Genomic DNA, 14671 nt, shown 5'->3' on the forward strand with positions numbered 1-14671 from the left:
AAAAAAACCAATTGTTTAAGGATAAAGGGTCTGTGGGATTTCATTTCAATTTTGAAGAAACTGCAAATAATATTTTTCAAAAATTGTTAAATAAATGTTAAAGATGGGTTTCTGTGTTGTGTGACTTACCAAATACGGGCATACTTGTGACCCAGGACCAAACATAAGTTCACACTGCTTGTTGACATCATACATTGATCCAGGCAGCTGTGATGAAAGATCATATATTCTTCCATTTGGTTTGTCGAGAAGGCATTCCCCATAACCAGTACTGTTATAAAATTAACAAAATGTAAATAAATTGTTTTTATTGAACTTTTACAAATATATAACTTTGGAGATAAGACCACTTTGTGATTATATTACAAAATGTAAAACACTAATTGATTGATTGTGGAGGCAGATCTTACAGTGTTTACATATGCATAACTCCCAACAAAGTAAGCTGTGGGTTTGCCCATATATTTAGCTTCACAACTGCCTTTCTAAAATATCACATCAGCGCAACAACAAACATAAAACTTCAAAAATAAACCATAAGAGATAGACAACTGTTATGATTTTAGGACAATCACCACTATAATTATGCAGCACAGCAATATGCAGTTTTTGTAATATAAAATAAAATTATAGAGGTTTCTATTTATTTTCAACTGTTTCATGAAAACTGTTTACAGTAATTGATATTTTAGATGCTGATCTACAAGTCTGCGTATTAAAATGAAAATTACAGGTATGGATGAAAAATTCCCCTATTTGATTCTGCTTAAGATTATCTTACAATTAATTCATCAACAATGCTCTCTTTTGTGCATTTTTGAGAAAATGAGAATTGAAAAAATTGTCATAGCAAAGGAAAAGATCAAAAGGTCATGACTCAGGAAAAATCTAATTATAACCAGCATTTCTAATTTTAAAAAGAAGCTTTTCATAAAAAGAAGAGGGTGTGCATTTTGATCTAGATACACCATGTTAAATATATTGATGTACTTGATTGTGTTGCCAAGGCTCTGATCCTGAAAAGACTGAAGCATGTCCTTAACTTAACATACTGTGAGTAGTTCGGTTGAAGTCATGAGACTACTCAGAGTAAGTAAAGGTAAGCACCTGCATCAGTCTTTGAAGGACTGAGGACTACTTTTCTAAGAATGAATATTAAAATATTAAACTGTTCAGTAACTGAAAAGCAACTCCATGGCAATATAGCATATAACAAATACAAAGGAACATAGAGTGCTTTTAATATAGCATACAGTTATATTTAAGCAATGTTTTTTAAATAGTTTCAAGAGACAACAATTGAAAAAACAGACTACATTATATTGATACTTACTCAAGAAACTCAGTGATATATTTTTGACTGCATTTTGACCACGTCCATGGACTTGTGTGATAATTTAAAGTTGGGGCCATTACATGGTACTGATATTTTATTCCAGCTTCTTTACACTTAAAACTATCATCATGGGGTATATTGAATCTAAAAGACAAACAAACACACTCCAAAACAAATTCAGTAAAAATTCATTTAAGTTTACTTTATTACATCACCAAATGTTCAATTCTTAAGTTTTAAAATGCCTTTCATGTATAATGGCCCTCATCTGTAATTGTGCCTCTCTGCTAATATGGTGATAGATGCCCTAGAAATGTCTTAGATAGATTCTGTAGCATCTTTCATCCAAAAGGATAATAAAATATATTACAGACCGGGGGCTTAATTCTTACAATTGTTCGGAAAAAATGAATATCTAAAAAAGTAGGTGTATATTTTCACATTATGACCAAATTCTACCTTTAAATATTCAAATAAGGTTCCAACTGTCTTACTAAAAACACACAAAAACTTACACCTTGTATTGCTCTATTTGTTTTAACATAAAAGTGTGTGCAAATCTTCTTACGAGTGGGGTTTCACTATGCATTCATCTTCCACCTATACTTTCAGTCTTTCACTTATACTTACGATCAAGTATGAGTCTATTAATTCATTTTTATCTGCAATGAGAATTATTCTGAATATTCAGTCCAATGTAGTCTTCCTAGCTTTTTTTTTTTTTTACTATGTATTAGTTATAGAGATTAGTATTACATTATCAGAGAAAGAACCACTCTGAGATTTTCAAGGCTAATTGGCATAAGTGCTTGAACTGGGGTGCTGCTGCACCCCCTGGCTTGAAGTGGTTTCCATCATATACAGGGTTTACAGTTCGGTTCAATGGCTCTCAGCACCCCCACTATGCAAATTGTTCCAGCACCCCTGCTAAATGGGGATTAATTTCACTATAAGCTATGTGGCTAAACACCCTACTTGGCTCTGAAAATGTCAACCTCTTTGGAACATGTAGTTTTAGACAAACAATTTATCCAACATACTGTATACATTAATAAATAGGATACACATAATACATGCTCCTGTACACAAACCTTAATTGTGACTACTAAATACACAAATTATATAAAGCCCAGCATTATTATATTTATGCAACCAGCAAATTGCAATATTTTGCTCTTTGAGTTGAAGCATTGTTACATGTGGCATGCATCTAAGTGACCATGAAAGGCATATACAATTCACAAGATGGCGTCTAGGCTGTGAAATGCCATCATCACCTAAACTATGGCGTGCCTCACAGACCCAGAGCATGACATGCCTTTTACTTCACTGATAGGCATGGCACTTACCATGTGTTGTCCTTGTCTTCCTCTCATATTTTTAATAAGATATTTCTATTTGGTTGTAGAGTAGCAGCTGTGTTAGTCTGTATCCGCAAAAAGAACAGGAGTACTTGTGGCACCTTAGAGACTAACAAATTTATTAGAGCATAAGCTTTCATGGGCTACAGCCCACTTCTTCGTTCACCTGCACATCTACCAATGTGATATATGCCTTCATGTGCCAGCAGTGCCCCTCTGCCATGTACATTGGCCAAACCGGACAGTCTCTACACAAAAGAATTAATGGACACAAATCTGACATCAGGAATCATAATACTCAAAAACCAGTGGGAGAACACTTTAACCTGTCTGGTCATTCAATGACAGACCTGCGGGTGGCTATTTTACAACAGAAAAACTTCAAAAACAGACTCCAACGAGAGACTGCTGAGCTGGAATTGATATGCAAACTAGATACAATCAATTTAGGATTGAATAAGGACTGGGAATGGCTGAGCCATTACAAACATTGAATCTATCTCCCCTTGTAAGTATTCTCACACTTCTTATCAAACTGTCTGTACTGAGCTATCTTGATTATCACTTCAAAAGTTTTTTTTTTCCCTCTTACTTAATTGGCCTCTCAGAGTTGGTAAGACAACTCCCACCTGTTCATGCTCTCTGTATGTGTGTATAAATATCTCCTCAATATATGTTCCATTCTATATGCATGCGAAGAAGTGGGCTGTAGCCCACGAAAGCTTATGCTCTAATAAATGTGTTAGTCTCTAAGGTGCCACAAGTACTCCTGTTCTATTTGGTTGTGTATTCCTATGGTGCTCTAAAATGGCGAACACACTTACCTGACACTTAAGAATATTTCTAAATTATATTAACAACTTGATATTTACTTAAACTGAGGTTATTTATTAAGGCTAGATTGTGGTTAGGGTAATAAGGCTACCCTGGGAGGTTGGTGGGTGCAGGAGGTACCCATCCCAAGCTCCCTGAATGCAGTGTTTGATCTGTTCCGATCACAGCTCTGGGCACAAGGGACGAACAGGGGCTTTTGCAGCCAATGCTCCCCACGCCCACTGTGAGCAGGTGGATGGGGAGTGACAGAGCCACAGTTTTATTCTGGAAGATGTGCTTCAGTCAAACACAAGGTATTAGGTTCAATACAGGGGTAACTGGGTGAAATTTAACGGCCATTAACATACAGGAAGTCACACTACATGATTTAATGGTTCCCTCTGGCCTTAAACTATGAATCTATTACCCCTACCTGTTGGCCAGCAGAGGTGGCAAGATGCAAGGGGGCAGAGAGAATGTTGTGTCCTGTAAAGGGCTTTAGCTTTTGTGTCCTGTAAAGGGCTTTTTTTATTTTAAAAAAAAGAAATCAAAACATTCCATTGGAAAATATATACTTACACATGCCCAAGTTCATGTGCTATAGTAAATGCAGCACTTAATCCATTTTCTTCACTTATAGAACAGCTGCGCAGTGGGTCACACATTGTACCTAATTCCGCTAAACCTGGAAAAATGAATTTTTATATAAAAGCCTAACAGTAAAATATTCATGTAGAAGTACTGACTATATTGGATATTAAGGGGTACATGTTCAAAGTGATGCCTAACGGATATAGCCAGAGGCACACAAATTAAGCACCTACCTTGATCCAGAAAATCATTCCCAGAATATATATCAAGCCAAGGTTACATTACCAAGGATGCAATACCATAAAGGTTCACTTTCTAAGATGCACATTGTAAACTTTACATTTACAGTATGATTTCCTCATATCTGTAATACAATTCTCTTACAAGTTCTCTTTAAAATATTATACTGATTTAACAAAGTAGCTTACCTAGAGTATCACACTTCTCTCTAGCTCTGCAGATATCTTCCCTTGAAGAAAAAGATTTTATTTGAAACTATTATAATATCCAAAAGAGAATCCAAAATTGTATTCCAAACAATAAAAAACACAGAGGACCAGATCCCGAGCTGGTATAAACTGATGTAACTGTATTGACTTCAATGGAGTCAATGGATCAGAACCTTCAATGATTTAAACCAGATGTGGATTTGATGCATAATTTTTAATATTTAAATGTATAGAGCAGTTTTAAATTCTTGTGAACAAGTTAACTTAAACTTAACAGACTTAGCCCACACTATCACTGTCTCTCAAACTTGCACTGAACAAAGAGCCTAAATGCTACGTCCCAGATCCCCAGATACTTAGGTACCAAGTCCTGTTTTTAGGTGCTGCTGCAACCCACAAAACTCCCATTGTTTGGCTGCCACCTAACCCCATAGGAATCTAAACTCACTCAGTGCCTAAGTTTTAGTAGTAAAAGTTCCCTAGGTGCCTACATTCCTGTCTCTGAGCTTGCGCACTGCAGCCTCACTCTAGGCCTCTGGGCACCCACCTCCTGCCTAAGTGCCAGAGCAATCCACGAGCTGGGGAAAGACAGGTGGTCACCTGCCTAAGTTTGCATGTGGACCCAGTCCAGTAGGCATGCTCAGAGGCCACCTAACTGCACACAAAATAACTCAGGGTATGGGGGGAGGACAGAAGGTGGATCTGCCTTATAATCTTTAGCCCAGTGGCTAAAGAACTCACTAGGATTTGGGAACCCACCCAGCTGACAGGGAGGGATTTGAACAGAATCTTCTACCTCTCAAGACAGTGTCTTAACCAATGGGCTATAAAGTCATCCCCACTCTGTCTTTGCCCTCAAATAACATTTAATTATTCAATTATTTAATTAAAGTGGAACAACTTCAGTAGGACAGATTGAGGAAAACCCACACCAGAATATTCTATGGCCTAGTGATTAGGCCATTCACCTAAGAAATAAGAGACTCCTGTTCAAATCTTTTCTCCTCATCAGGCAGAGGGAGGAACTGAGCTAGTGGTCTCCCACATTCTGGGTGAGTGCACTAACCACTGGGATAAAAATTATAAGAGTTTCCTCCCAGTTGTTTTGTGTGGAATTAGGCAGCCTCTGAATATACCTACTGGACTGGGCTCCACATACAACTTAGGAAGAAGAGCGCCTATTAGGGTGACCAGCTGTCCGGTTTTTGCCAGGAACCGCGGCCAATGGGAGCTGCGGGTGAGAGCAGCATGCAGAGCCGCCTGCTGTGCCTCAGCCTAGGAGCCGGACCTACTGGCTGCTTCCGGGGCGCAGCGCAGTCCACGGTGCCAGTACAGGCAGGAAGCCTGCCTTAGCCCCACCTGCTGCACCGCTGACCGGGAGCCACCAGAGGTAAGTCCGTGCCCCAACCCCGAGTCCCAGCTCTGAGACGCCCCATAAACCCGGAGCCCCCTCCTGCACTCCAAACCCCTCATCCCCAGCCCCACCCCAGAATCTGAATCCCCAGACAAGAGCCCTGACCCCCTCCCGCACCCCAACCCCCTGCTGCAGCCCAGAGCCCCCTCCCACACCCTGAACCCCTCATCCCCAGCCTCACCCCAGAGCCCACACACACTCCCACACCCTGAACCCCTCATTTATGGCCCCATCCTGGAACCAGTGCCCCCAGTTAGAGCCCTCATCCCCTCCCGCACCCCAACCCCCTGCCCCAGCCCAGTCAAAGTGAGTGAGGGTGGGGGAGAGCGAGCCACCGAGGGAAGGGGAATGTAGTGAGCGGGGGGCAGGGCCTCAGGGAAGGGGTGGGGCTAGGGTGTTCGGTTTTGTGGGATTAGAAAGTTCGCAACCCTAACGCCTATCTTCCCCCATTTTGTGGCTCACTAGCAGAGCTAGGCACCTCCTGCAGCCCAAAGTGAGACACTGAAATCCATAAGATGGGCAGGGTGAGTCTTAATACACCTCCTTCTTCTTGGGTCTCCCATTGGCTAGCTTAGGCAGTTCTCCACCTAGCATGCTGGCTTTGTGGATCACATTCTAAGGTGCCTATCCATCCCCATTCATTGTATAGGAGGCTAGGGGCCTAACTCCAGTTCTATGGATCACAGTGTTGTTCCTGTGGTTTTATAGGGGGCTAAAAGTTAGGTGTCATGACACTCAGCATCACAATCCTTAAGTCCCTTTTGTGGATCTCAGCTTATGCTATTTCCCTGGAGGGTTCACAATGCAGAGCAAGCATAGAAATGCTGCTAAAAATTGTGCAGTAATTTTCTGGAAATTTGAAACTGCCCTAAGCAGAGGAACCAACAACTCTGCTGAAATAAAAAAGAATTAAATTCAGGACAAGATCTAAATGCACCTTATTTTTTTTCCCAGTGGATATAAAACAATGTATCAGAGCAACTGAAAGAGAGAGAACAATTAGGGGGGGTATATCTTTTATGCTTGAACACCAGAAAGACCGAGAGAAGTGGAGACAGGAGGAATATATATTAAATCTAACGCTTTCCCCCCTGTAAAGTATTTATTAATTTTGTACACTACGCTCCAAAAGTAGACCATCATTAAGTCAGTGCAATAGATTCCATTAATGTTATTGCTTTGGTACAGCACCCTAGCACTGACTGAACTGTATTAGTACAATGGGTAGAAACTTCATTTCACCACATCACAATTTCAGGGGTGATCCTGTCCTACTGACTTTAATGGGAACTGTATCAGCTGGCCTGTTACCAACACAACATTGTCATTGTAATTTTTCATGCATTGTTTCTCTGTGGTCTCAGGATACAACTACACTTGAGCTGAAGGTATCGTTTCCAGCTCAGGTAGATATATGCACGCTAATTCTGATTGAACTACCGTGCTAAAAATGGAAGCATAGCCACAGAGGTGCAGGCAACGGGATGGGCTAGCCATTGGAGTAAGTACTGAAAGTCTCTGGCAAGACTGTACTTGGGCAGCAAGCCAACCCTACCACCTGCGCCACCAAGGATACACTTCTATTTTTAGCGTACTAGCTCACTCAAACTAGTGTGCATACATCTACCTGAGCTGGAAACTACACCTTCAACTCAAGTGTAGATGCATCCTCGGAGTACAAAACATTTAATTTTATTCCACTATTGATTTCTTCATTTACTTTAATTATCTTTGAAATATTTCAGTGCAACAGTTAACAATAATGTCAGAAACAAACTGTTACTTGTCTGACCTAGTTCAATAAATGTGACTATTTCAGAGGCTGTACCTTGTGATGAGAACAGCAGTATCATGATGAGAAGGGTGAGCATCATCCAGAATGTTCTGTGTTTGTTGCCATAAACAAAAATTACGAAGAGTGGTAGCTGCATTAAAACTGATGGCTGGTCCTTCCTGTACAGGAAATTGCCAAGACACAACAAAGACTGTAAAACTCATTCACTTGCAATAATTCAGTCATGTGGGATCCAATTCTGCAAGCTGATCTGTGTGGGTGAACAGCAGGTGGGGAGTCAATAGGGCTGTATGCAGGAGTCCACCCACACAGATTAATTTGCAGGATCAGAGCCGTAATGCGGCCAGTAATCAGACAGACAGTAATATAACCAGTCTTGTAAATCAGTAAGTATAACCCTGTGTCATATACTTATTACAAAGACACTGTTAGAAAAATATTTATGACAAAAGAAATCAACATAAAAACATATTTTAAAAAATTCAGATCTGTGTTATGCACACTATCTTGGACTGATACAATTTATAACATCTAATTTGTCATGTTTGTTTTTTTAATTTCACTCACGTTTGGACGATAAAACTACACAGTCTTATGGTAAATATCATTTCCTCCTTCTCATACACTGCTGCAATGCTGCTGTAATTGAGACCAGATTATCTTGTCCTACTGACAGACTACAGACGACAACTCGGGAAGGAGGAACCATTTGTAAGATTCACTTTGTGGCATTTTCAGCAGATTGAATGAGGGGAGGGAATACTATCTCCCATGCACCCTGCAAAACAAAAGATCTCACGGGATCCATCAGCAGCGAGGGCCTCCATACTGCCACCTGTCGCACGACCCCTTATGGAACTCCCGCATTCCCCTGTCAATATGGTATTAATGAAGCCACGCTCAGGAGACTTATCCTGCAGGTAGCTGCCCTATAAGCCCTTCTGAGGGTCTGACTTAAAGCCCATTTAAGTCAATGGGAATTCCTAAAAGAAGGGATGGGAGGAGTTCTACAATAAAAATAAAAGGTTCTGCAGTAAACCTCTCTCTGTGTGTAAACTAATTCCACTTGGGGCTATAGTTAACTCTGACACCTACATTCTTTCTTTGTTTTGTTTGGTTTTGGAGGTTTTTTGTTTGGAGGTTTGTTTGTTTTTATATCAACAAAGTGATGGTCACAGTAAAAGTAAGTGTAACTGACCTTAACATTTAAAAAACAAATGTTTTTGTTGAAATTATTTTATTTAAAAAAATTAGCCTGCAAACAAATATTTTGTGCCTAATCTGTAGAAAATATCCTATTAATAAGTATATTTTTCTTACCTGTTCATTGTGAATTACAATTAGTTTTACAATCATTATATTTATGAGATTTCCAATACTTGAGTCTTTGTAGATTGCTGCAACCTAGAGAGAAAAAATTCGTAGGATTAGACTGCTAAAACCATATGGCAAACTTGAGATTTCTTAGTATTTTCATACTCAGTTATTTAGTTAAAATTTTATATTCAGTTATAAGCATTCAAATACCACATTGGTTACCAGAAGATGGACAGATTATACTCAGTTACACCTTTGACAATCTGTCGTTTGTGTACTATAACTGAATATACTTGTTTACTATAACTGAATAATTAACACTGAATAAGACTAAGGTCAAATGGACTCTCCACAGATATGACAGAGACAAGATAGGTACTGGACCAACTTCTGTAGGTGGAAAGTACAAGCTTTCAAACCACACAGACCTCTTCTTTAGGTCTGGGGAAGGAAGAATAGTGTTTGAGCTAAATTTAAGTTGGAACAGACTGTTAAGCAGAAGGGCTAAAATGTTGGAGGCGGTCACTTGAAATGAAGTGGGAAATTGGGCATTAGATTATTATGAACAGAGGGTCTGAAATGGACAATTTAGGGCACCAGGCAGTATGGTGTGTTACAAATTGTTGTAATGAACCAGAAAACCAGTGTCTCTGTTAAATTCATGGCTTTTGGTGTCTAGCAGAGTTATAAAATTCCCAAGTTCGCCTTTTGAAGGTGTTGTGCAGGTTTCCCCTGAGGACAAGTATTGCAAGATCAGATATGGAGTGATCACTTTGTGAAAAGTGTTCGCCCGCAGGTGATGTTTGTCTTATCATTTTTCTGTGTGAGTTCATTCGAGAGTGTAGTGATTGTTCCATTTCACTCACATAGTTGTTGTTGGGGCATTTGATGCACTGAATAAGGTACATCACATGTTGTGACAAGCCTGTGAAAGACCCATAAATCTTGAAAAGTGTATTGTGGGGGTACTGATCATCATAGCAGTGGAGATATGTCCGCGAGTTTTGCATCTGTTGCTCTGGCAGTGTCTGGTGCTGCTTTGAGTTGGTGTGTTCTGGTCTATGGGTAGCTTGCTTTGGATGATGAGCTTGATGAGGTTGGGGGGTTATTTGAAGGCCAGAGGAGGAAGTTTGGGAAAGATTTCTTTTAGGATGTGGTCCCCTGAAAGAAATCTTTCCCAAATCCCAATATAAAAGTCAGCCTACATGGATCCCTTTGTAAGACCAGGGAATAACACAGCAGGGCCTGAGACACGCCATTGAAGTTAATGGAAGCTTTGCCACTGACTTTAGTGGGAGCAGAACCAAACTTTAAGAGACTAGTTTCACAACATGCCTCAAAACTGCACCAAATATTTTGCAGGAGATATTTTTTGCACATGCAAAACCTACATTTGCATAAGCAAACAGGCATTACTGCACATAAATCAGGTAGCTAGACCACAGTGCTCACTGGCTAAACCCATGGACCAGGGTGAAGCCACACTGAAAGCTTACCCTTCATATAGAAAAGTAACTGTGTGTGAGGGATCGCAGGTCTCAAATGCAGACCTATAAGTCTCCAAGCAGTGCCCAGACCACAACTGCCAACAGAGAGCTCTCCAGAACCATTAGGGATAAGTGCTAGCAGAACTCTAGCCCACCAGATGCTCTGCCTATGAAGCTCCTGATTGGAGCAGACATCTGGCCCTACCGATTGGCCCACACTACCTGAGCCAGAAGGAGGCACAGGAAGTTGTCTAAGCAACTGAATGAACTCCTAATCAGCTGACATACAGGACCCAAAGCCCTGACTCTGGTTTGACCCTGGCATTGTTACCTGACTCCAGTTTGATCCTTGATACTGCTACTGATTCTTATTTTGGCTTCACCTCCGGCACTGTTCCCTGGTTCCTGACTCTGACCTGACCCTGGGCATGGCTATCTGACTCCAGTCCTGACCCTCAGCATGAGTCCTGACCCCCCCCCCACTCTGGCCCCAACCCTTGGCATGATCCTGACCCTGTCTCTTGCTCTGACTCTGGCTTTGGTTGCTGGCTTCTGACCCTGACTCTGACCTCTAGGCCTGAACGCCAACGCCCCTGTCCCTACACTGTGCCTCTTCAAGATGTGTTGTCTACATGTACATCCCATGTGCATTAGATTGGATTCTTTTGGCCAGAAGTGTCCATCGGAGCTGCACCTGTGCCCTAGATACCCTCACATCCTCCCTCCCCACACCACCCCAGTATAAAGGGGAGGCAGGCCCAACCATTTCTCAGTTCTTTCACTAATACCCAACCCCGATGTGGGAAGGAATATATAGTAGCAGGAAAGGAGGGCAGGTTGTCGCATCCATGTGGACAAAACATCTTAAAGAATGACATTTATTCTAAGGTACTTAAGTAACCATTCTTTTTTCTTCAAGTGATTTTCCACATGGATTCAACTCTTGGTGACTAACAAGTAGTTCTCTGATTGCTTGGAGATGGGTACTAAGAGTCCTGCCTAAACAATGATTGCAGGACAGCCCTACCAAAATGGGCATCCTATTTGGAAGCTTTGACCAAAAGATTAGTCTCACAAATGTGAGGACCAAGCTTCATGTATCTGCCTTACAAATCTCAGGAATAGAAGCATTCTTCAAATACACAGAGGTTGCCTGACCTCTGGTGGAATGAGATCTAATGTGTCCAAGTGGATCCAACTTGGGCAGCTCATAACACGTCCATATGTAGTTGGACACCTATTTTGATAGATTTCTGTGAAGATACTGCCTGATACTTGACCCTATCAGCAAAGGCCACAAAGACCCAGATCTTCAAAGGTATTTAGGCTCCTAACTTTCACTGAAATCAATGGAAGTTAAAAATCTAGATACCTCTGAGGATCTAGGCCAGACTAGGTGTGTTTCTAAATAATTTTGTCTTGGTAAGGTAGTATGACAATGTCTTTACCATGTCAAGTGTATGAAGTTTAGCTTCCGCTGGGATTGGGTGAGGCTTGGGGAAGAAAACGGGGAGATGAATAAACTGGTTCCTATGGAACTAAAACTACTTTTGGCAGGAACTTGAGGTGAGGCCTGAGAGTAACTCTAGCCTTCTGAAATACTGTATAAGGGGGATCCATCATATGGGGATGAATCTCTCCCCTCCCCACCTTTGAGCTGATGTGATCGCTACTAAAAAGGCAGTCTTCATTGATAGGTAGTAAAGGGAAGATGTTATTAAGGGTTCAAAGGGGAGACCCATCAATCCTGTTCATATCATAGAGGTCCCAAGAGGGAGGGAGCTACTGAACTGCAGAAAAAATATAACTGAGGCCCTTAAGAAATCCAGTCACTGTAGGGTGAGAAAATACAGTGTGCTCCTGGATAAGAGGGTAATGTGCAACTATTGCTGCTAGTTCCCTTATGGAACTATTAGAAAGCCCAAATTGTTGCAGGACTAGTAAATAGCCCAATATCAATGAAATAGAGGTTGTCAAGGGAGACAGCTGGTGCCGAGATGTCCAAATATATAAAGCTAAGTGAGAGAGGTTTCTATCAGTCTAGTTGAGGATTTCCCGCTTTGGAACAGAATGTTCTGAACTTCAGCTGAACAGCTTCTTTTGGTGGATATCATCCAGTCAGCAGCCAAGCTGTCAGATGTAACAATGCTGGGTCTACATGTAGGATCTCACCATTGTTCTGTGAGATTGTATCAGGTAGAGGAGGTAAAGTGATCAGAGGCTGCATTGAGAGGTTCACTAGAGCTGAATACCAGAACTGCCTGGGGCCCAGACCAGGACCAGCATGATCATCATCTCTGCCTCTTGACTCAGATTCTTGGTATCACCAGACCTCAGTCCCAATATCGAGGTGATGAAAAAGACAACTGCAGGGAGCCTGAACTGGAGCCCCATCTAGATCAGCAAACTTGGCATAATTGTTCTGGTCTGTGAGAAATAATTCCATTGATGGCTATCTCCATTTGCAAAGGATGCTCTTCAGCACTGGGTCCTTGAGCAACCATTCATGGTTGTCTGAATTGTCTGTTGTGGTGATCTGCTAGTGAGTCCTGTACACATGGAAGATGCAAGGCCAGTGGCATGATCCAGTAATGAATGAACAAATCTAGAGCCAAATGGCTTTCTGACAGAGTGGAGATGACCTGCTTCCTCCCTGTCCGTTGACATATAGCATAGTTGTGGTGTTGGACTGTGTCCATCATGTCCATGTGATGACTGCTGTGTAGATACATTGATTTCAACCACCCTTGTCTGGTGCACAGGTGAAGTCTGGCAAACTGTATCACATAGGTGCATGAGGCCATATGTCCATGCGCCTGAGGCATATTCTCACTGATGTCCTTGGCTGAGTTTGACGTTTGTTGAGGAGGTTCCATCTTAAGGAGGGAGGGAGCTCCTTAAGGAAGACCGGCTCTCACTGACCTGGAATCTAACACAGCTCCTATGAACTCTATGTTTTGAGTCAGAGAAAATGTGGATTTTTCTCTATTGACTTTGAGGCTCAGAGTGATGAGTAGCTTTAATGTTATTTGGTCACCTATTGGGGTGATCTTCCTCAGATGAACTAGTCATCTAGGTATAGACAGAACTGAATCCCTTCTTTCCTTAAATGAGCTGGATAAAACAGCCTTTGTTGAAAATTTCCAGGACCCAGTAGCCCAATGTCATCTGAGTCTAGGCTTCCAAAAAGTAAGAGTTAGTTGATGAAGGGGGGTGAAAGGAAGTGAACCTTCAGAGGTTGTCAGGCTCTTGACACCAGTGTAAAACCTGCTTCCCAGTAGAGGATGCAGACTATGCAGCAACAAAAGAAGAGGTGGAGGGTCATTGTCAGTGGAACCTCTCTGTCTTGACAGCTCGGAGGCTGACAATGTACTGTGCAGAGGGACACCGACTGAAGAAAGCCTGTGGTCTTACTTGCTTCCTTCTTGGGACTGGAATGGAGCTTTGCCAATTTACGCCAGCTGAGGATCTGGGTACAGTATTTAATTTTGAACATTTGCCTATTTTTATTTAAGCCTTATCTGACACCTTGACGTCACTCACAGATCTCTTTTTATCCAATCTGAATGCTCAGCATCAGCTGGTTTTCCTTCAGTGCAAATGGGTTGAGTATGCTAAGGACCAAATTATTTCATTAAGGGACATACTAGAGTAGGCTGTAGGAGGAATTCAATGTCTCTCAGATCTCAGTTCTATGGTGTGCAACCACTGCACCATTCCTTCAAAAGTAGCAGCATGTGCTTCTGTCTGCAGCTAACCAGAGGGTCAGTGTGCAGGAGAGGAGGAGGAGGACCAGAACCAAGCCTCCACCTCCTCCTCATCCCTTTTGTGATGACGAGCACATACAGAGACACTATCCCTAAGCCGCTCTAGCATTTGGGTCTTCTCTTCCCTCCAGATCCTCAGCTGGTGTTAATTATGTATTACTATTATTTATTATTATTATTATTATTACTGTTGTTTATTACCATAGTGCCTCAGAACCTTAGTCAACATAAACCAGGACCCTATTGTGCTAAGCGCTGTACAAACACAGAACGAAAATCACAGTCCCTGACCCAAACAGATTACAATCGAAGTAGCTCCATTAGCTGAAGCCAACTGAGAA

The 14671-nt window shown here is 41.5% G+C and overlaps 1 protein-coding gene across 1 annotated transcript in view; it reads right to left on the minus strand.

Annotated features, from left to right (window-relative positions):
- The window catches only part of ADAMTS20 (ADAM metallopeptidase with thrombospondin type 1 motif 20), a 185312-nt gene that overhangs the window by 123203 nt on the left and 47438 nt on the right, over nt 1–14671 (minus strand). The window contains exons 5-10 of the mRNA XM_065400040.1: nt 9080–9163; nt 7793–7917; nt 4530–4570; nt 4090–4195; nt 1334–1480; nt 130–271 (exon numbers count right to left, since the gene is read on the minus strand). Coding sequence (XP_065256112.1) covers nt 130–271; nt 1334–1480; nt 4090–4195; nt 4530–4570; nt 7793–7917; nt 9080–9163 — 645 coding nt within the window. The remainder of the gene's footprint in view (nt 1–129; nt 272–1333; nt 1481–4089; nt 4196–4529; nt 4571–7792; nt 7918–9079; nt 9164–14671) is intronic.

The sequence above is a fragment of the Emys orbicularis genome, chromosome 1 (genome assembly GCF_028017835.1).
Source record: "Emys orbicularis isolate rEmyOrb1 chromosome 1, rEmyOrb1.hap1, whole genome shotgun sequence".
NCBI lineage: Eukaryota > Metazoa > Chordata > Testudines > Emydidae > Emys > Emys orbicularis.